Raw genomic sequence first — 22,467 nt, 5'->3', positions numbered from 1 at the left:
ATTCTCCTCACCTGCCCATCACCTCACTCTTGTTCCCCTCCTCTTACCCTTTCTTCCATGGCTCACTATCCTCTCTATCAGATTTGTTCTTTAGTTTGATAGCTTTCTTATCTAACTGTCATAAGCTTGTGGGTTGAAACTCCTTTTTGTGAGTTTTGCGTCAATGAATATCATCAGCCCACCAAGAATGTCACACTTGTATGCAACCATTTTGTTGTCAGATGTTGACTGTTCATTCCCCTCCATAGATGAGCCCTGACCTGCTGATTTCCTCCAACGTTTTGTGTGTTGCTCAAGATTTCCAGCATCTGTAGAATCTCTTGTGTCAAACTGTTCTTCCTTCTCATTTTGCTTAGCTGTAGAAAGCCACAGGAAAGCAGGTAAAGCAATTGCAAAGATCACCATCAACTATTATCTGGTTCCAATGATTGCTTAATAATGACAACATAGCTCATTATTATGCTGTCATCAAGGCAGGTCGTTTGTGTTACAACAGCCTGAAAGAGCAACAAACTCTATGAACATGGATGTCCTGATCAGTGACAAAAGATACGTTGTTTACTTCTCTCCATAGATGCTGTCTGGCGTGCTAAATTCCTCCAGTGTTTTGTGTGTGTTTGCTCTTGATTTACAGCATCTGAAGAATATCTTGTGTTTGTGCATATCAATGTTTGATAGCTTTCTTATCTCACTGTCATAAGCTTATGGGTTCAATCGCCTTTTTGTGAGTTTAAGCTGTCAATGCAGCTGACTGCAAGAATGCTCAGGCTACAGTTTGTGGGCCAAAGTTTGCCTTGAATAACCTTTAGTTTGGCGCATTAAAGGAGACCGTGTGTGAAAGAGGCTATAGCTGGAAATTTTGAACTCTCGCCAAGTTACACAAGTGTTTACACTCCAGGCTTTAGTCACAAACTGCTAGAATGATGAATTTAATGACCCACTGGGTTGTTCTATATCTCAGATCCCTATTTATTTATATCTTCATCAAAACGTGCAGTGAAAGGAGTTGTTTTTGTTAACAACTAATATATCCAAGGATGTGCCTGCTAGTGTCGCCATACATTAGTGAATCTATGGAATTTGGTGCCACAGGCAGTTGTGGAGGCCAAGTCATTGAATTTTTTTAAGCCAGAGGTTGATAGATTCTTGATTGGGCAGGGCTTGAAGGGATATGAGAAGAAGGCAGGAGATTGGGGCAGAGAGAGAAAATGGTTAGCCACAATGAAATGGCAGAGGAAACTGGATCAAGTGGCCTAATTCTGCTCCTATGTCTTATGAACTTATTCCAGTGCCAGCATAACATAGTCACAATTTTCAGCAGAACAACTCAAGCAGCGGCAGCAACAACATGTTTGCAATTGCAAGAGAGACAGCTGTTTTAGATGTAAGGGCACATTAAGACCTCTCATCCGAAGCTGCCTTGTAGAAATTTGATTAGGGAGATGTAAGAGACCACAGTTGCTGGAATTTGAATCAGGATCAGGTTTATTATCACTGACGTAACTGGTGCACCAATCGTGAGTTGGAGAGCTCTGAGAGAGGAGTGAAGAAGCAGGTTCGGGAGCGAAGTTTAAGAGGGGAAAGCTTTGCAGGAACTAGGCTATAACAGGCGCACTAATTGTGAGTTGGAGAGCTGGGAAGGTTCAGGCATAAAAGGGAGACACTGATTAGTGGAGTGGTCATCAAAGGAGCGGTCATCGACAGAATAGTCTGAGGTAGTGTGGTAGGGCTTTGGCTCATTCGGGCTTTGGCGAGGTAAGTGGGAAGGTGGACTACATTTTTTTTCCCCTTTGCATTTTTTTGGAAGAGCATGTCTGTAGGGTTAGTACTTTGCTCTGGGTGTCAGATGTGGGAATCCTAGGGATTCCTAGGCCACATCTATGACAGGTGCACTGAGATGCAGCTTCTGAGAGATCTGGAGGTGCGGCTTGATGACCTACAGCCTATAAGAGAAAGTGAGCAGGAGATAGATAGGAGGTGCAAGGAGTTGGTCACCCCGAGGCTGCGGGAGTTAGACAAATGGGTGACTGTCAGGGAAGGGATGGAAGGAGCTCAGATAGTAGAGAGCACCCCTCTGGCCATTCCCCTTGGTAATTGTTATCTTGTTTTGGATGCTGTTGAGGAGGGTGACCTGACAGAGGACAAACACGGCGATCGGGTCTCTGGCACTGAGCCTGGTTCTGTGGTGCAGATGGGAGAGAAGAAGATGAGGTTTCCGGTCGTCATAGGGGATTCCATAGTGAGGGGAACAGACAGGAGGTTTTGTCAGCCTGATAGAGATACCCGCATGGTGTGTTGCCTGCCAGGTGCCACGGTACGGGTTGTCTCGGATCGGGTGAGAGTACTCTGAAGGGAGAGGGTGAACAGCAAGAAGTCTTGGTACACGTTAGAATCAAAAACATCTGTAACCCTCAAGCTCGGCCAGCACGCGTTCGTCTGGGGAAAGCAACTTCTGGCCCCACCAAACTGAGAAATCTCATTTGTGTGGATGCTATGCGATGTGTTGCCCAGTTACAAATCCACACTGCAAAATATCTGACAGGACACCATATGCAATTAAATGATTGAACTTTATAAATCTTAATCTGGATAGAGAGTTAATAAAGAAAATAAAAAGTAAAAGGGCCCATTATAAGGAAAAAGTCTATTACGCATCTTGGAGCTCACTGTTCGTTCATTTGTTCCGGTCGACCTCCAAGCATAGCCAGCCCTCGGACTCTCGCTCCTCAGTCCACTGTGTCCGGTGGTCTTCCGACTCTCTCCATTCGCATCTTCTCTCCATCGTTCCCTGATGAAAGACCGTGAAAATCTTTCTTCCAGACTCACAAGAAAGGACAACATTTCTTCCATTGGATAACGTACACTCCAAAGCCCCGTTATCTCTAGTCATAACCCAAATGTTGTTGTTACAGAGAAACCATTACATTAGCAGTGAAACATTACATTAGCCTTGGCAGTGAAACCTTACAGCATGTTACACATAGGTAGAAAAAGAGATGAGGTCCTGAAGAGAGAATTCAGGGAGTTGGGTAGGAAGCTGGAAAGCAGGACCTCCAGGGTAGTAATCTCAGGATTGCTGCCTGTGCCATGTGCTAACGAGCGCACGAATAGCATGATCAGGCATATTAATGTGTGGCTGAGAGACTGGTGTAGGGGGCAGGGTTTCAGATTCCTGGATCATTGGGGCCTCTTCTGGGGGAGGTACGATCGGTACAAAAAGGATGGGTTACACCTGAACCCAAAGGGGTCAAATATCCTAGCAGGCAGGCTTAATAGAGCTGTTGGGGGGGGGGGGGTTTAAACTAATTTGGCAGGGGTGTGGAAACTGGAGTGATAGGGCTGAGGAAGGGGAAAACAGAAATAAATCAAAGATAACGTGCAACAGAGATGATAGAAAGGACAGGCAGGAGATGAGGCATGATCACATACAGTGGGATGAGTTACAGGGCAATAGAGGCATGGTGCAGTTAAAACAGAAAGCAACTGGACTGAAAGTGTTACATTTGAATGCACGCAGCATAAAAAATAAAATGGACGATCTTGAAATTCAGCTACAGATTGGCAAGTATGACATCTCTGAAACATGGCTAAACGATGGTTGCCTTTGGGAGCTGAACATCCAAGGATCTACGGTGTATCGGAAAGATAGGTTAGTAGACAGAGGGGGTGGTGTGGCCCTGTGTATAAGAAATAATATTAAATCATTAGAAAGAGATGACATAGGATTGGAAGGTGTAGAGTCTCTGTGGGTTGAGTTAAGAAATGACAAGGATAAAAGGACCCTAATAGCAGTTGTATACAGGTCTCCAAACAGCAACCGGGATGTGGATTACAAATTACAGCAGGAGATAGAAAAGGTGTGTCAGAAGGGCAATGTAATGATAATCATTCGGGATTTTAACATGAAAGTGGATTGAGAAAGCCAGGTTAGTACTGGCCCTCAAGAGAGAATTTTTGAATGTCTAAGGGATGGCTTTTTAGAACAGCTTGTTGTTGAGCCCACTAGGGGATCAGCTGTGCTGGATTGGGTGTTGTGCAATGATCCGGAGGTGATAAGAGAGCTTAAGGTTAAGGAACCCTAAGGGAGCAGTGATCACTATATGATCGAGTTCACTTTGAAATTTGAGAACATAGAACATAGAATAGTACCGCACATTACAGGCCCTTCGGCCCACAATGTTGTGCTGACCCTCAAACCCTGCCTCCCATATAACCCCCCCCAATCTTAAATTCCTCCATATACCTGTCTAGTAGTCTCTTAAACTTCACTAGTGTATCTGCCTCCACCACTGACTCAGGCAGTGCATTCCATGCACCAACCACTCTCTGAGTGAAAAACTTTCCTCTAATATCCCCCTTGAACTTCCCTCCCCTTACCTTAAAGCCATGTCCTCTTGTACTGAGCAGTGGTGCCCTGGGGAAGAGGCGCTGGCTGTCCACTCTGTCTATTCCTCTTAATATCTCGTACACCTCTATCATGTCTCCTCTCATCCTCCTCCTCTCCAAAGAGTAAAGCCCTAGCTCCTTTAATCTCTGATCATAATGCATACTCTCTAAACCAGGCAGCATCCTGGTAAATCTCCTCTGTACTCTTTCCAATGCTTCCACATCTTTCCTATAGTGAGGCGACCAGAACTGGACACAGTACTCCAAGTGTGGCCTAACTAGAGTTTTATAGAGCTGCATCATTACATCGCGTCTCTTGAACTCTATCCCTTGACTTATGAAAGCTAACACCCCATAAGCTTTCTTAACTACCCTATCTATCTGTGAGGCAACTTTCAGGGATCTGTGGACATGTAACCCCAGATCCCTCTGCTCCTCCACACTACCAAGTATCCTACCATTTACTTTGTACTCTGCCTTGGAGTTTGTCCTTCCAAAGTGTACCACCTCACCCTTCTCCGGGTTGAACTCCATCTGCCACTTCTCAGCCCACTTCTGCACCCTATCAATGTCTCTCTGCAATCTTCGACAATCCTCTACACTATCTGCAACACCGCCAACCTTTATGTTGTCTGCAAACTTGCCAGCCCACCCTTCTACCCTCTCATCCAAGTCATTAATAAAAATCACAAAAAGCAGAGGGCCCAGAACAGATCCTTGTGGGACACCACTAGTCACAACCCTCCAATCGGAATGTACTCCCTCCACCACGATCCTCTGCCTTCTGCAGGCAAGCCAATTCTGAACCCACCTGGCCAAACTTCCCTGGATCCTATGCCTTCTGACTTTCTGAATAAGCCTACCGTGTGGAACCTTGTCAGATGCCTTACTAAAATCCATGTAGATCACATCCACTGCACTACCCTCATCTATATGCTTGGTCACCTCCTCAAAGAACTCTAACAGGCTTGTTAGACACGATCTGCCCTTCACAAAGCCATGCTGACTGTCCCTGATCAGACCATGATTCTCTAAATGCCTATAGATCCCATCTCTAAGAATCTTTTCCAAGAGCTTTCCCACCACAGACGTGAGGCTTACTGGCCTATAATTACCTGGACAAACCCTACTACCTTTTTTGAACAAGGGGACAACATTCGCCTCCCTTCAATCTTCCGGTACCATTCCCGTGGACAACGAGGACATAAAGATCCTAGCCAGAGGTTCAGCAATCTCTTCCCTTGCCTCGTGGAGCAGCCTGGGGAATACTTCATCAGGCCCTGGGGACTTATCCGTCCTAATGTATTTTAACAACTCCAACACCTCCTCTCCCTTAATATCAACATGCTCCAGAACATCAACCTCACTCATATTGTCCTCACCGTCATCAAGTTCCCTCTCAGTGGTGAATACCGAAGAGAAGTATTCATTGAGGACCTCGCTCACTTCCACAGCCTCCAGGCACATCTTCCCACTTTTATCTCTAATCGGTCTTACCTTCACTCCTGTCATCCTTTTGTTCTTCACATAATTGAAGAATGCCTTGGGGTTTTCCTTTACCCTACTCACCAAGGCCTTCTCATGCCCCCTTCTTGCTCTTCTCAGCCCCTTCTTAAGCTCCTTTCTTGCTACCCTATATTCCTCAATAGACCCATCTGATCCTTGCTTCCTAAACCTCGTGTATACTGCCTTCTTCCACCTTACCAGATTTTCCACTTCACTTGTCACCCATGGTTCCTTCACCCTACCATTCTTTATCTTCCTCACCGGGACAAATTTATCCCTAACATCCTGCAAGAGATCCTTAAACATCGACCACATGTCCATAGTACATTTCCCAGCAAAAACATCATCCCAGTTCACACCCACAAGTTCTAGCCTTATAGCCTCATAATTTGCCCTTCCCCAATTAAAAATTTTCCTGTCCTCTCTGATTCTATCCTTTTCCATGATAATGCTAAAGGTCAGGGAGCGGTGATCACTGTCCCCCAGATGCTCACCCACTGACAGATCTGTGACCTGATCCGGTTTGTTACCTAATACTAGATCTAGTATGGCATTCCCCCTAGTCGGCCTGTCAACATACTGTGACAGGAATCCATCCTGGACACACTTAACAAACTCTGCCCCATCTAAACCCTTGGAACTAATCAGAAGGAGAAACTAAATTCCAATGGGTTGGTATTTCAGTGGAATAAAGGAAGTTATACTGGCATGAGAGGGGAACTGGTCAAGGTTAACTGGAAAAAGACAATAGCAGGAAGGATAGCAGAGCAGCAATGGCTAGAATTTCAGAGAACAATGAGGGAAGTGCAAGACAGATATATTCCAGATGATAAGACATTTTTGAATGGAAGAAGGACACTACTGTGTCTGACAAGTGAAGTCAGAGCCAAAGTAAAAGCAAGAGAGAGGGCATACAAAGAAACCAAAGTCAGTGTGAACATAGAGGATTGGGAAGCTTATAAAAGCGTGCAGAAGGAAATGAAGGAAGGTCATTCGGAAGGAAAAGATGAATTATGAATGGACGCTAGTGACTAATATCAAAGAAGATACTAAAAGCTTTTTTAAGTATATAAGGATAAAAGAGAGTCAATGATAGATATAGGACCAATAGGAAATGACACTGTAGATATTGTAACGAGAGATGCAGATGCGTATTTTGTGTCAGTCTTCACAGTGGAAGACATCTGCAGTATAGGTAAGAGTGTCAGTGCAGCGAAAATTATGACTGAGAAGGTGCTCAGGAAGCTTAATGGTCTGAGGGTGGGTAAATCTCCTGGACCTGATGGAATGCACCCTCAGGTTCTGAAGGAACTAGCTGGAGATATCGTGGAGACATTAACAATGATCTTTCAAGAATCGAAAGATTCCGGCAATGTACCAGATGACTGGAAAATTGCAAATGTTACGCCGCTAATTAAGAAGGGTGGGAGGCATCAGAAAGGAAACTATAGACCTGTTAGTCTGACAGTGGTTGGGAAGTTGTTGGAATTGATTGTTAGGGATGAGATTACGGAGTACCTGGAGGTACATGACAGATAGGCCAGAGCCAGCATGATTTCCTGAAAGGAAAATCCTGTCTGACTAACCTATTGCAATTTTTTGAGGAAATTCCAGGCATGGTAGACAAAGGAGATGCAGTAGATGTGGTGTACTTGGATTTTCAGAAGGCCTTTGATAAGGTGCCGCACATGAGGCTGTTTAGCAAGATAAGATCCCATGGAATTACAGGGGAGTTACTAGCATGGGTGGAGCATTGGCTGATTGGCAGAATACAGAGAGCGGGAATAAAGGGATCCTATTCTGGCTGGCTGCCAGCTACCAGTGGAGTTCCACAGGGGTTGGTGTTGGGACTGTTACTTTTTACGACGTGTGTCAATGAGTTGGACTACGGTATTAATGGATTTGTGGCTAACTTTGCAGATGTTACAAAGTAGGTGGAGGAGTGGGTAGTGTTGAGGAAACAGAAACTGCAGAGAGACTTAGATAGTTTAGGGGAATGGGCAAAGAAGGGGGAAATTAAATACAATGTTTGAAAGTGTATGGCCATGCACCTTAGTGAAAGAAATAAATGGGCAGTCTATTATTTAGATGGGGAGAGAATTCAAAATGAAGAGATGCAAAGGGACTTGGGAGTCCTTATGCAGGTTACCCTAACGGTTAACCTCCAGATTGAGTCAGTGGTGAAGAAGGCAAATGCAATGTTGGCATTCATTTCTAGAGGTATAGAATATAAAAGCAGGGATGTGATGTTGAGGCTCTTTAAGGCACTTGTGAGACCACACAGTATTATGTGCATTTTTAGGCTCCTTATTTTAGAAAGGATATAATGACATTGGAGAGGTTTCAGAGAAGATTCACGATAATGATTCCAGGAATGAAAGGGTTACCATTTGAGGAACGTGTGGCAGCTCTTGGGCTCCATTCCCTGGAGTTCAGGAGAATGAGGGGGGGGATCTCATAGAAACATTCCAAATGTTAAAAGGCCCGAACAGATTAGATATAGCAAAGTTATTTCCCATGGTAGGGGAGTCCAGGACAAGAGGGTACGACTTCAGGATTGAAGGTGTCCATTTAGAACAGAGATGTGGACAAAATTACTTTAGTCAGAGGGTGGTAAATCTGTGGAATTTTTGTTGCTACAAGCGGCTTTGGAGGCCAAGTCATTGGGTGTATTTAAGGCAGAGATAGGTTTTTGATCAGCCAGGGCATCAAAGGGTATGGGGTGAAGGCAGGGGAGTGGGGATGACTGGAATAATTGGATCAGCCCATGATTGAATGGTGGAGCAGATTCGATGGGCGGAATGGCCTACTTCTGCTCCTATATCTTATGGTCTTATGACATATGTTTAAATTTTGTTTGTGTTGTGCCCACAATACAGTGTGTAACGATTAAAAATGACTAAAATTACGGTAAGAAATATGTAAAAATAAATAAGTGCAAAAAAAAAGAACAAGAAGTGAGGTAGTGTTTGTGGGTTTATGGTCCATTCAGAAATCTGATAGTGGAGGGTTAGAAGCTGTTCCTAAAATGCTGAGTGTGTGACTTCAGGCTTCAGTATCTCCTCCTAGCTAGTAGTAATGAGAAAAGGGCATGTCCTGGATGGTAAGGTGATGGATACCGGCTTCTTGAGGCACTGTCTACCCCTCGACAGTTACTGCCCCTCAAACCATTAGGCACTTCAACAAGGTGATAACTTCGCTCAACCTCATTTGTCCCAACATAAAAATGTTCCCAGAAGATATGAACTCACTTGCAAGAATACCTTGTGTCATGTTCTCGATATTTATTGCTTATTTATTATTATTCTTTCTTTCTTTTTTGTATTTGCTCGGTTTGTTGTCTTTTGCACACAAAAGACACCTACTTTTTATTGAGTATGCCCGCAAGAAAATGAATTTCAGGGTTGTATATGGTGACATGTGTCCTTTGATAATAAATTTACTTTGAACTCTGCCTGTTAAAGATGTCATCAATGGTGGGGAGGCTCATGCACATGATGGAGCTAGCTGAGTTTACAACGCTCTGCAGTTTTTTCTGATCCTGTGCATTGGCGCTTTCTTACCATATTGGTGATGCGACCTGTTAGAATGCCCTCTGTGGTATGTCTATAGAAATTTGTGAGAGTCTTTGGAGACATAGCAAATCTCCTCAAACACCTAATGAAGTATAGCTGTTCGTATTTCAAAGCAAAATACAAATGTGTGGAAGAACTGAGCAGGTGAGATAGAATCTGTGGAGGCAAAGGAATCAATGTTCTGGCTCGTGACCTGCATCAGGACTGAGAGTGGTGGGGGAAGATAGCTAGTATAAAGACGTGAGAGGGAGGGTTGATGGGAGAGGCTGGTTGATGATGAATGAAACCAGATTTTGTGGAGGGTGGGTAGGATTACAGGCAGGAAGGGGGAGTGTTGAGACAGATTGAAAGGTGGAACTATATAAACCTTTCATTATAAAGGAAGCATGATGGGCAGATGGAGCAGGGTGGGGGAGGAGGGGTAGGGGAGAAGAAGAAAGGTTAACCGAGGAAGAAGAAATATAACAGCAGTTGATGTTGCAGCTTTATAAAACCCTGGCTAGGCCACACTTAGATTGTGTTTAGTACCGGTAGTCTCTTAATAGGAAAGATGTGGAAGTTTCAGAGAGGGTGAGGAAATTTACTAGGATGTGCTGCTAATCCAGGCAGCATCTTATGAGGATAGGTTGAGCAAGCTAGGACTTTTTTGTCTGAAGTGAAAGAGGATGTGAGGTGACTTGACAGAGATGTGCATAATCATAAGAGACAGAAATCGAGTGGACAGCTAGAGACTTTTTCCCATGGTGGAAGTGGGTAATACGAGGGTACAGAATTTTAAGGTGATTGGAAGAAAGTATGGGGGGGGGGGGGGGGAATGTCAGAGTTCAATTTTTTTACATAGCGAGTGGTGGGTGTATGGAATGCACTGCCAGGAGTAGTATCAGAGGCAGATATATATTAGGAAGATTTAAGAGGATCTTAGACAGGCACAAATAAGATTGGGAAAATAGTTTAATAGGTTGGCACAACATTGTGGGCCAAAGGACCTGTTCTGTGCTGTACTATGTCCTAAACATTCATAAGTGGACTTTACGTGTTTAAATTGGTATGGGTGAGCATTCTCCTAGCCTAACGTTAATCTCAATCACTAACATGGCGCTAAGTTTGGGACCCTTGGCTGATTTCACGCCACTTCGTATTGATCACTACCCTGTTGTGCACATAAGGCCACTGAGTCACTAAAGGAGCCGTTTTCTACACTGAAATATTATATAGTTGGAACCCAAAGTCGTCATACTCAGAATTCAGCAAAATTCTGGGCAGACAAAACACTGCAGCATGTGTTGGCTGCCTGGCACCAGTCTTCACTTCCTTGTTCTTTTTATTCTGCAGGGAATACTGTAAGTAACCTGATTATGATTGTGCCTCCTGTCTATGGTGCGATTCAGACTGTGAGAGATGGTCTTGAAACTCGATACTTGGCTGCATTTTTGGGCCTTGCAGGTATGTTTAATCTTTTTATATACATACTTCCTTCCCCAGTAATGACCCTTGATAAAACTTGTAGATTTGCTGATATAAGATTAGATTTTTCCATTCAGTTCAGTGAGGTAAATAGAATCACCCCATCTCAGTAATGAGTGTGAATTGTCAATTCTATTCCTTTCCTCTTCCTTCCCTTTCCTACAAAGTATGAATCTTACCATGCTTTCAATCCCCACTCTGATGTTACTCTTGTTGAGTTTACATCAGACAACCAAAGACAATGTTGGGCATCGTTGGAACACTGAAAGTTGGGTTCACTGGTTTAATGGTAAGACTGATGGTGAGTGAGCTGCACGGCCTTGATTGTTGCATGGACCAGGCCTTCATGCCACAGGATCACCTGTGGCAACATCTCAGGAGAGGAGATGCTGCAGATGGAGTGCCGTGGCAGTGGGCTGGGCTGGGTTGAGGGTGGCCCTGCCCGTCATGCTGCCCTCCAGTGTCCACTTGGTGGACAAAATGCTGGATTCCATTCATCTGCAGCTGCACTAGCGTGTGATGGGGAACAGCTGTGTGCTTGTTCTTACAGAAACATGGCTCTAGGGAAGTCATCCCGTGCGCCATCAAGCTACCGGCCATGGTGCTTAGGGATTTGGGCTATATTAATATTATGACTGTACATTTTACTGCCGTCATAATTATATGAGCCATATGTGCCTTATGCTGTGTGTGACTATATATACTCTGTTTTGCCCTTGGCCTCAGAGGAACACTGCTTTGTTTGGCTGCATTCATATGCATGGTTGAATTGACAATTAAACTTGAATTTCATCCAATAACTTAGAAGACAGGTAAAACTGGAAGTATTGTAGTTACCTTGCAAATGTGTCAGTGATGTAGAATAGTCAACACTGAGTGCATCTCCAGGAATCTTTTTTTTAAAATGATTGCTCCGTTTGACCACAGTGTCATCTGTTGGTGTCCAATATTACTCTACCAATGAGACTGTGTTTACTGGCTTAATTATTATCGGACACAACTAGGGAATCACCCATAATATCTATTTTTTCTATTTGGATGCCTTGGATACCCATCTTATTTCTCAGTCATAGGATACGGAAGGAGTCTACCCCTTCTACACATCTTCAATGGCTACATGATAGTATGTCTTATCTAAATTTAGAGAAGATCCCATGCTCAGTCTTAAATTCGAAACAATCTTTTTATGATATCTGGGGACCTTTCCTAAATTACTTTTCCAATTTATAAAGTTTAACAGTGCACAGACTTTTATGTATATTTCTATCTTCTCTTCTTAAGCGAATATGTTTTTTTTCTAATTATCCATTATCATCCATCAGCTTTTTTCTTTGGTAGTTGGTAGGGGGTTGACTTTTTTTATATAAAAAATTTCTTTTATGATGTATGATCTATCTTTAAATTTTTGATTACAGAGTAGTATACCTTTATGTGATATGCTATAACATTTTGATCAATTTTATTGCAATATATGAATGTACACAATTTATGTTGAGATGTATCTATGTGTTGCACTCTGTAAATCTTGTTTTTTCTTCTGAATAAAAATATTGTAAAAAGAAAAGAAAGGATACTACAGCACAGAAACAGGCTTTTCTGCCCATTTAGTCCATGCAAATTTGTTATTTTGCCTAGTCCCATCAATCTGCACTTGGACCATAGCCCTCCATGCCCCCCAACCATGTACCTATCCAAAGTTCTCTTGCATGTTGAAATCGTCCACTTCTGCTGGCAGCCCACTTCACACTCACCACCTTCTGAGTGAAGAAGTTCCCCCTCATGTTCCCTTAAATATTTCTAAGTATTTCATCTAAGCATTGTTTATTGGCATTATTACCTGAAAGCAGAGCATCACTTTACTCTTAATTCACTCCCTGATCTCTATCTCACATGTCATCCGCAAGCAAAGAGGTAAGCATTTCCTCATCTGAACATTGGACAAAAGCCACTGAACTGGCGAAGGGTCTTGACCCAAAACATTGACTGTTTATTCCTCTCCATAGATGCTGCTGAACCTGTTGAGTTCCTCCAGCATTTTATGTGTGTTTGTGATGTGAAAGGTTAGTTTATTTGCCAGTTGAAAGCTGCTTTTGTCATGTTGGTTGTTGATTGGCCTGTTCAAGAGATGCAGTAGCTCTTTCCCATTGGTTGACTTGTGTGCCATGACACCGGTGCCCAGTTCCTGGAGCCTTGGGGATATAAGAATAGCATGTGCGAGAGACTTGCTGGTTTTCCTTTGTCTCCACTGACTCCTCTCCACACTGAGGTTGCAATCGGTTCTGAGGAATCATTGGGAAAGTATGCTGTAGAGTTAGGAGGGCCCACATACTGCTGTCTGTAAATAAATGGTTAATGTGCTTATTTGTAATCAGGGTCTTCCATCTCATTTATGAACCTTTTTTCCTGTAATAGTGTTACATAATAGGATTTCCAGCATCTGCAGAATCTCGTGTTTATGAGCCACTGTCTCCTATTTTAGTCCCTGACCTCTGATATATATATTTTTTAACCTCTATCTCTAAAAACTGTATGAAACTGATCACAATGGTTTGCAATCTTGGTGTCATATTAAATACGAGGGATCTCTGTTCACAGGTCCAGATCATCACTAAACCTCTTATTTTAATATTTTGTTATAAATCTTGATCCTGATTGTGACTTAAGGTTAGTTGTTCCTGAAACCTCACCCTTGTGTTTCTAACCTTCAAACAATTTTCATTTCCTCGGTTCAGGGGAGATATCAGGTTTTTATCCTTTGCTTTTCTCATTGTTATTTCTCCAGGTTGCTAAACCACCTTCAACTGAGGTGGCTCTTTACTCCCAGTTTCTTTATTTGTTGCAGATCCTGTTCACGGACTGTTTTTCCCACTCCCATCAGGGAGAAGACTATATAGCATCCATGCCAGGACCATCAGACTCAAAAACAGTTACTGTCCATCAGCAGTAAGGCTGATCAACACCTCCACCCACTAACCCATCCCTCCACATCCCCAACCACCACTACTTTATCATTTCCCATCAGAGTCACCTTGTATACTTGTGTGTCTATTATCTGATCCGGAGTAACAATAATTTCATTCTCCTTTACACGTGTACTGGAAATGACATTAAACAATCTTTAATCATTAAGTGTGTGGGAAGGCATTCTCCATCTGCATCTGGTTGCTGTAATATTCGTCTCTTAAACATAACATTGGATTGGCTGGATCCTTGTAATATATGTGTTATATGGTCTCTCATTGTTGGTCCCCTTTCGGGTAAATCAATGAGTAGTCTGCTTGCCATTTCTCACATGTAAATTGATGCCCATTAGGCTGAGTTGATCTCCACACAGGGACCTTGTATCTTAAGACGCAGGTCCTAAAATTGGATGGGTTAGCTTTAGCTTGTAAGAGTCAAAGTTAACTTGACACTTTTCAGAAATATTTTAATTTTACTCCAATATGCCGGTTCCTCACTCTGGTAGCTCATTAAATTTACTCTTCATCCTCCACATGCAGAAGTTGCCCATTGGGAACCCTTTAAATCTTTCCCCTCTTAGCCTAAAATTATGACCGTAGTTTTAGACTCCAGTAACCTGTGAGGTAGGGGTGGGGAGAAGACTGTTGCCATCCACCTTAAGTCGTTTTTATTCAGATTGATTCCTTGTGCAAACTCTTGGATCAGATCCGTCCCTCGTGAAGTCCCTTTGCTTTGTCTGTTACGTGCAAAAGCATATGGTCCCGTGTTGCAGCTTCAGCAGATCAGTTCCTCATTGATATGTTATTGACCTGAAATGTTAACCTATTTCCTGTTTCATAGAGGCTGCCTGACATGCTGAACATTTTCAGATTTTTTAAAATCAAATTTTCCTTTAGTAACACTTGCAGATTCTCTAAACAAATGTTCTCAGACAGGAAATCCAGAGCTATTCAGAAATATTTTAAGAGGGAATTTGAATCTAGTCCAGTTTCAAATGCTGAGGCTTTGCTCTGCACTTTAATCCCAAAACAAACATAGTTTGCTCTGCTTTATACATTTTGAAGGCTCAAAACTTCAGTATTATTTCCAATGTGATTTAGCAGACAATTTAAACATTAATCCTGGGCTGAGCTGTCAACCCAATATTCTCTCTGTGGTGAAGATTTCCCTCTCCATCTTCATAATTTACAGCCAATCACTGGAGGATGCTTGCTCAATGCTTCTAGTATATCTGAGCTCAATTTTTTTTGATGTTCTCGGAGCTGACCTTTACTTTTGGATTGGTTGTATTCAAACAGAGCTTGTGGTTTACTTAATTCAAGTCCTAATCACTCATCATCCCTGTACTTGCCAGTTCATATTGACCTCCAAATCGAGAGAAAAACTGTGTATTTAAAGTTCTAATCCTTTTATTTATATTTTTCTCCTGCCATACTTTACCTCTGCTTATATAAATTTTCTGTAAGTTCCTGTAGCCCAGCGAGCCTTGAAACTTTTCGAACATAGAACAGTACAGCACAGGAGCAGGCCCTTAGGCTCACGATGGTGTACCAGACTAATTAAACTAGCAATTAAATGCCTAATTAAAATAATAACTTCTGCCTGCACAATGTCCATGTCTCTCTATTCTCTATACATTCTTGTGCCTGTCTAAGATGGCCCTTGAATCCCTACATTGTATTTTTCTCCACTACCAACCCTGGCAGCAACCACCGCTCTGTGTAAAGAAAAAAATAATAAAATAAATTAATTAACTTGTCCGGCACATCTCCTTTGAACCTGATCCTTGTTAAGTGCATGTTCTTAATATCTAATACTTGTGAACATGTATTTCTCATGCATGTTCTTGTATTAGACATTTTGATTCTAGGGAGAAGGATTCTGGCTGTATACCCTATCAATGCCTATCAGTTCAGTCTTCTATCAGAGCTCCCCTTGCTCTCTGCTGCTCTGGGGGAAAAAATTATATATTTATTTATTTAGAGATACAGCGCAGAACTGGCTCTTGTGGCCCACCAAGCCTCTTCATCCAGCAGCTCTTTGATTTAACCCTTAGCCTAATCACAGGACAATTTACAATGGCCAATTAACATACCAACTGGCATACTGAATGTGGGAGGAAACCGGAGCACCTGGAGGAAAGTCATACACCAACTTTCTTACAGAGGACGCCGGAAATTACTCCAGATTCTGATGACCCAAGCTATAACAATGTTGCTTAAGAGTGTTACTCTAACTGCTACGCTACTGTGGTGCCCCATCAATCTGAAATCAATGCAAATTCAACCTGAGTTTGTTCAACTTCTACTTCTACCACATGCCCTCTAATGCAGACAGCATCCTAATAAACCTCTTCTTGACCCTCTTCATAGCTTCCACATGCTTCCTTTAATGGGGCAACCTGAACTGATTGTAATACTTCACATGCTGTCTAACTAGCGTTTTATAAAGCTGCAACATACTTCCTGGCTTGCAAACTCAGTATTTCAACTAATGAAGTCAAACTTGCCAATATGCCTTTTGTTTTACCTCTTGTTTAGCTTTGTTTTCCTTCATTCCGTCATTTATTTTATTTATTGAGATACAGTGTGAAATTTGCACATGCTGCCCAGTACTTCCTCAGTTTAATCCAAGCCTAATCATGGGACAATTTACAATGAACAATCAACCTACCACCCAAGTATGTCTTTGGACTGGGAGGAAACTGGAGCACCCAGAGTAAACTAACACGGTCATGGGGAGAACATAGAAACTCCTCATAGGCTGTGGCAGGAAATGAACCCGGAATGCATGTACTGTAAAGCACTGTGACAACCACTATGTTGCCATGCTGACAGATTGGGTCTCTTGACCTCAAAGACCTGAAATTCTCCTGCTCTTCTATACCTCACACTGCTTTATTTTTTCCACATGCACCTCCTAATCCTGTTTCAAATGGCTTTTTGTCAGTTTGGCTATTTCAAATTTTGCACACTGCGGACAGTGGTTTATAATCTTCCGATCTGCTTCATGCAGTGCATCCTGTAGATGGTGCACACTGCTGCTACTGTGTGTTGGCGGTGGAGTGAATGAATTGTTGTAGATGATGCCTATGTGGGCTGCTCTGTCTTGTGTGTTGTTGAAGCTGCACTCATCCAGTCAAATGGAGAGCACTTCATCATACTCCAAACTTGATCTTTGTAGATGCTGAGTAGCTTTTGGGGGGTAGAGGATGAGTTTGTCACGGCCCCTGACATTATGCTTATGGCTACTCCAGCTCAGTGTCTGGTCAATGGTAACCTCTAGGCTATTGATGTTCAGGCATTCAGTGACAATAGTGTCGTTGAATATCGATGTATGATAGCTGGATTCTCTCTTGGATCTTGTCGTTGCCGGCCCGGATATTGTTCAGATCACGCTTCATTTGGATGTAGAGTGCTTCCTTATCTGAATAATTGGAAATTGTGCTGAACATTATGTAATCATCAGTGCACACCTGTACTTCTGATCTTTGTGATTGAAGGGAAGTACTTGATAAAGCATCTGAAGATGGTTGGGTCAAGGGCACTATCCTGAGGAAGGCTTGCGTGGTGTAGGTCAATGCATGATAATGAGAGCATATGGAATATATGCAGTGTATGTAATAAGCTTGCAAGAGGAAATAGTTGCGGCAGGTACATTGACAACATTTTTAAATTACTTGTTAAGGCTTAGAGAGTGATGGGCTAACTGTGGAAAAATGGGATTAGCCTACCCACCTACCTTCTACTCACCTGGCTTCTAGCTTTCTCTTCATCTTGACCTTCTAGCTTTCTCTTTCCAGTGTCTTCTCCCCCCCATCCCCACCACCTTATTCTGGCTTCTTCTCTCTTCCTTTCCAGTCCTGATGGAGGGTCTCAGCCTGAAAGATCAACTCTTTATTTCTTTCCACAGATGCTCCCTGACCTGCTGAGGTCTTCCAGCACTTGTGTTTATTTTTTAAAAATTTATTTAGAGGTACAGCACTTCCTTCCAGTTCAATGAGCCGTGCTGCCTAGCAACCAACTTATTTAACCTTAGCCTAATAACAGGACAATTTACAATGACCAATTAACCTACTAACACCTTTTCTGGAAGAAAACCGGAGCAGCTGGAAGAAACTTGTGCATTCATAGGATGAACATACAAGCTCCTTAAAGATGATGTTGGAATTAAACACTGACGCCCTGAGTTGTAATAGCATTGAGCTAACTAGTACCTGTTTCGATGCTGTATGACTTGAACTATGAGAGTTCAGATGGCAATGGGTGACTTGTGAGATAAATATTGACTGTTGGAGTTTCTTTTGTAATCTCAGTTGTCGTGGTTAATTACGCCCTTAACTTCCTTTTTTAAGTAAGTCGATAAAACTCAGTTGTTCAGTTTTCTGTTGGTCTCCCTTGATTTCCATGTCTGTTCTGGCTTACCACATCAGGTTTAGGGAGTGTAGAAATCTGACAAAACTGTTGTAGTTTCTTAAAACAGCAGTCCTTCCTTTCTCAGTTGCATAGTTTTCCTTATCTCCCTTATGCTTCCAGTTATGTTTTAGAAACTCTTGTACCTAGTGTCACTTTATATCAATACAATCAGTCTATGTGTATACACTAATGTTATGTACACTCACTTACATAAGCCCATCACCTCTTCAGTACACTCAGTGACTACTTCATTAGACCATGAAACATAAGAGCAGAATTAAACCATTCTGCTCACCAAGTCTGCTCCACCATTCCATCATGGCTGATTTATTATCCCTCGTGACCCCTTTCTCCTAACCTTTGGAGCCCTGATTAATGAAGAACCTATCAACCTTTGCCTTAAATATACCTAATGACATGGCCTGCATAGCTGCTTGTGGCAATGAATTCCACAGATTCACCACATGCTGGCTAAAGAAATGTCTGCTTATCTGTGTTCTCTGCTCCTACACTCACCCACTATAGGAAACATTTTCTCAACATCCACTTGATCCAGACCTTTCAATATTTGATGGGTTTCAATGAGATCCCCCCTCATTCTCCTAAACACCAGTGAGTTCCAGGCCCAGAGCCAACAAACTCTCCTCATATGTTAAACCTTTCGTTCTTGGGATCATTCTCGTGAACCTCCTCCGGACCCTCTCCAATGTTAACACATCTTAGATAAGGGCCCAAAATTGCTCACAATACTCCAAGTGCAGTCTGACTATTGCATTTGCCTTCCTCACCACTGACTCAACCTGAAAGTTAACCTTTAGGAAATTCTGTATGAGGACTCCCAAGTTACTTTGTTCCTCTGATTTTTGAATTTTCTCCTCATTTAGAAACTAGTCCATGCCATTATTTCTTCTGCCAAAGTGTGTGACCATGCACTTCTCTACACTATATTCCATCTGCCACTTTACCCATTCCCTCAATCAGTCTAAGTCCTTCTGCTGACACCCTGCTTCCTCAACACTACTTGCTCCTCCATCTATTTTTGTATTGTCTGCAAACTCGGCCACAAAGCCATCAATTCCTTCGTCCAAATCGTTGACATATAATATGAAAAGAAGCAGTCCCAACACCGACCCCTGCAGCAGATCAGAAAAGGCCCCCTAGTCACTGGCAGCCAACCAGAAAAGGCCTCCTTTATTTCCACCTGTAGCCTCCTGCCATTCAGCCAATCTTCTTTTCATGTTCGTATCTTTCCTGTAATACCATGGGCTCTTAAATTGTTAAGCAGCTTCATGTGTGGCACCTTGTCAAGGACCTTTAGAAAATCTAAGTAAATACCATCCATTGACTCTCTTTTGTCTAGCTTGCCTGTTATTTCCTCAAAGACTTCCAAAAAGATTTGCCAGGCATATTTCCCCTTTAGAAAACCAAGCTGACTTTGACCTTTTTTATCATGTGCCTCCAATTTCTCTGAAACCTAATCCTTAATAATAGACTTCAACATCTTTTCAACCACTAAAGTCAGGTTACCTGGCCTGTAATTTCCTTTCTTCTGCCTCCCTCCCTTCTTAAAGAGTGGAGTGATATTTGCAATTTTCCAGTCCTCAAGAACCATTTCAGAATCATTCCATGCATCCATAGTCACTTCAGCTACCTCTTCCAGAACTCTGGGATGTAGTCATCAGTCCAGGTACCTTCTCCCTAGTAATAGCAATGACACTTACTTCTGTTTCACATTTCTGGCATTCTGTTAGTTTCTTTCACAGTAAGACTCTCTCAAAGATGCCTACTGCACCAAATAAAGTGGCCACTGAGTGCATGCTCATGATCTTCTGCTGCTGTACCCCATCCACTTCAAGTTTGATATGTTGTGCATTCAGACACTCCTCTGCACACTGCTATAACAACAGTTATTTGGTTATTTGAGTTACTGTTGCCTTTCTGTCAGTTTAAATGAGTCTAGCCCACGGGAGTGGGAGGGGTCAGGTGGTGGGGAGTATACCCCTCAACAATGGTCTGTAAAGATGAAACAACAGAATGCCACGTGAGTGGCAAAAAGTGTGGAAATGTATAGAATATGGTGGAAATGTCTGTAAAGGATTGAGAGTCATTGAATAGTTTATTGTACATAATTTCATTTTTGAATAAAGTATATTTTATTAATAAAATAAAAATAAACAAGTCTAGCCATTCTTCTCTGACCCCTCTAATTAACAATGCGTTTTCACCCACAGAACTGTTGTTCACTGGATGTTTTTGTTTTTCGCACCATCCTGTGTAAACTCTAAAGACTATTGAGTGAGAAAATCCCAGGAGATGTGCAGTTTCTGAGATACTGAAACCACCCTGTCTGGCAGGAACAATCATCCCTTGGCCAAAGTCACTTTGACCACATTTGTTCCTCATTCTGGTGTTTGGTCTGAGCAACAAGTGAACCTTCTGACATGTCTGCATGCTTTTATATGACAGAATGGTCCTGTCACCACTACTTGGGAGACATATTGAGGGAGAAACTTTCCAGGATTTCCTCAACGTAACATTATGGTGCTACATGATCTGTAAAAGTTTAGCACCATGTCTCAGATGTAACTGGCGGTACTTGCCTTTGTTTCTGGCTGCAAATGATCAAGAGTGGAGTCTTTTGGTTGTTGAATTGCCAAATTCCCAATACCCAGCTCTAGATGTTTTGTATCTCTGTATGTCCAAGGAATTTCTCTTGCTAGAAAGTGGTGAATTTCAGAATCAGAACCAGAGTCAGGTTTAATATCACTGGTTTAATATACGTCATGAAAGCAGAACAGTGCAATACAGTACAATATTTATAGTTAAATAAGTAGTACAAAAATTAAAAAGTCGTTTCTATCGGAATCTCAACGGAATAACAGAGGCATTGAGAGAGGAGCTTGCCCAGGTGGATTGGAGGAGGATACTGGCATGGGAATGATGTCAGAGCAGAGGTGGCTGAAGTTTCTGTGAATAGTTCACAAGGCACAGGATAGATATGAATCACAGAAATTGTTTTCAAATGGCAGGGCTAGGCAACCGTGGCAGACAAGGAAGGTTAAAGACTGCATAAAAGCCGAGGAAAGGGCATATAAAGTAGCAAAAATTGAGTGGGAAGTTGGATGATTGGAAAGCTTTTAAAATCCAACAAAAAGCAACTAAAAAGCAATAAGAAGGGAAAGGATGAAATATGAGGGCAAACTAGCCAATAATATAAAGCAGGATACTAAAAGTGTTTTTTTCAGTTATATGAAGAGTAAAAGGGAGGTGAGAGTTGACATTGGACCACTGGAAAATGATGCTGGTGAAGTAGTAATGGGGGACAAAGAAATGCAGGTGAACAATGAATACTTTGCATCAGTCTTCACTGTGGAAGACACTAACACTGTGCCAGAGGTCTATGAGTGTCGGGGAGCAGGAGTGAGTGCTACTGCTATTACAAAGGAAAAAGTGCTAGGCAAACTGAAAGGTATTAAGGTGGATAAGTCACCTGGACCAGATGGACTACATCCCAGAGTCCTGAGTGAGGTTGCTGAAGAAGTAATGGATACATTGGTTATGATCTTTCAAGAATTACTTGATTCTGGCATGTTCCTGGAGGACCGGAAGATTGTAAATGTCACTTCAGTCTTCAAGGACTACATCTGCAGCATGCTACCACCCACACTGGACCCCCTACTGACACAACCGATCAATAGCTGACACAATAACCACAGTTCTACACACCGCCCTTGCATACCTGGAAAGGAGGGATGCTTATGTGAGAATGCTGTTTTTGGACTATAGTTCAGCATTCAACACCATAATTCCCTCCAGGGTTGACAAGAAGCTCAGAGATCTCTGCCTTCACCCTGCCTTGTGCAGTTGGATCTGGACTTCCTGTCAGATTGCTGGCAGGTGGTAAGAGTGGGCTTCCTCCCCTCTGCTCCTCTGACCCTCAACACAGGAACCCTTCCCCCCCAGAGCTGTGTCCTAATCTCCCTCCTTTACTCTCTGTACACCCATGCTGTGTCGCCACCCACAGCTCCGATCTGCTAATTGAATTTGCAGATGATATTACATTGATTGGCCTTATTGCAAATAATAATGAGACAGCCTACAGAGAAGAAGTCATCACCCTAACACAGTGGTGTCAAGAAAACAATCTCTCCCTCAATGTT

The 22,467-nt window shown here is 42.5% G+C and overlaps 1 protein-coding gene across 4 annotated transcripts in view; it reads left to right on the top strand.

Moving 5' to 3' along the window:
• The window catches only part of acer3 (alkaline ceramidase 3), a 287,701-nt gene that overhangs the window by 44,318 nt on the left and 220,916 nt on the right, over positions 1-22,467 (top strand). For all 4 annotated transcript variants that reach the window (XM_073044269.1, XM_073044271.1, XM_073044270.1 and 1 more), the window contains exon 2: positions 10,800-10,910. In XM_073044269.1, the coding sequence (XP_072900370.1) occupies positions 10,800-10,910 (111 nt within the window). The remainder of the gene's footprint in view (positions 1-10,799; positions 10,911-22,467) is intronic.

Source organism: Hemitrygon akajei, chromosome 4, assembly GCF_048418815.1.
Source record: "Hemitrygon akajei chromosome 4, sHemAka1.3, whole genome shotgun sequence".
In the NCBI taxonomy this organism is placed as follows: Eukaryota; Metazoa; Chordata; class Chondrichthyes; order Myliobatiformes; family Dasyatidae; genus Hemitrygon; species Hemitrygon akajei.
Note: the sequence above shows the minus strand (reverse complement) of the source record. Positions and strands in the feature narration are given on the sequence as shown.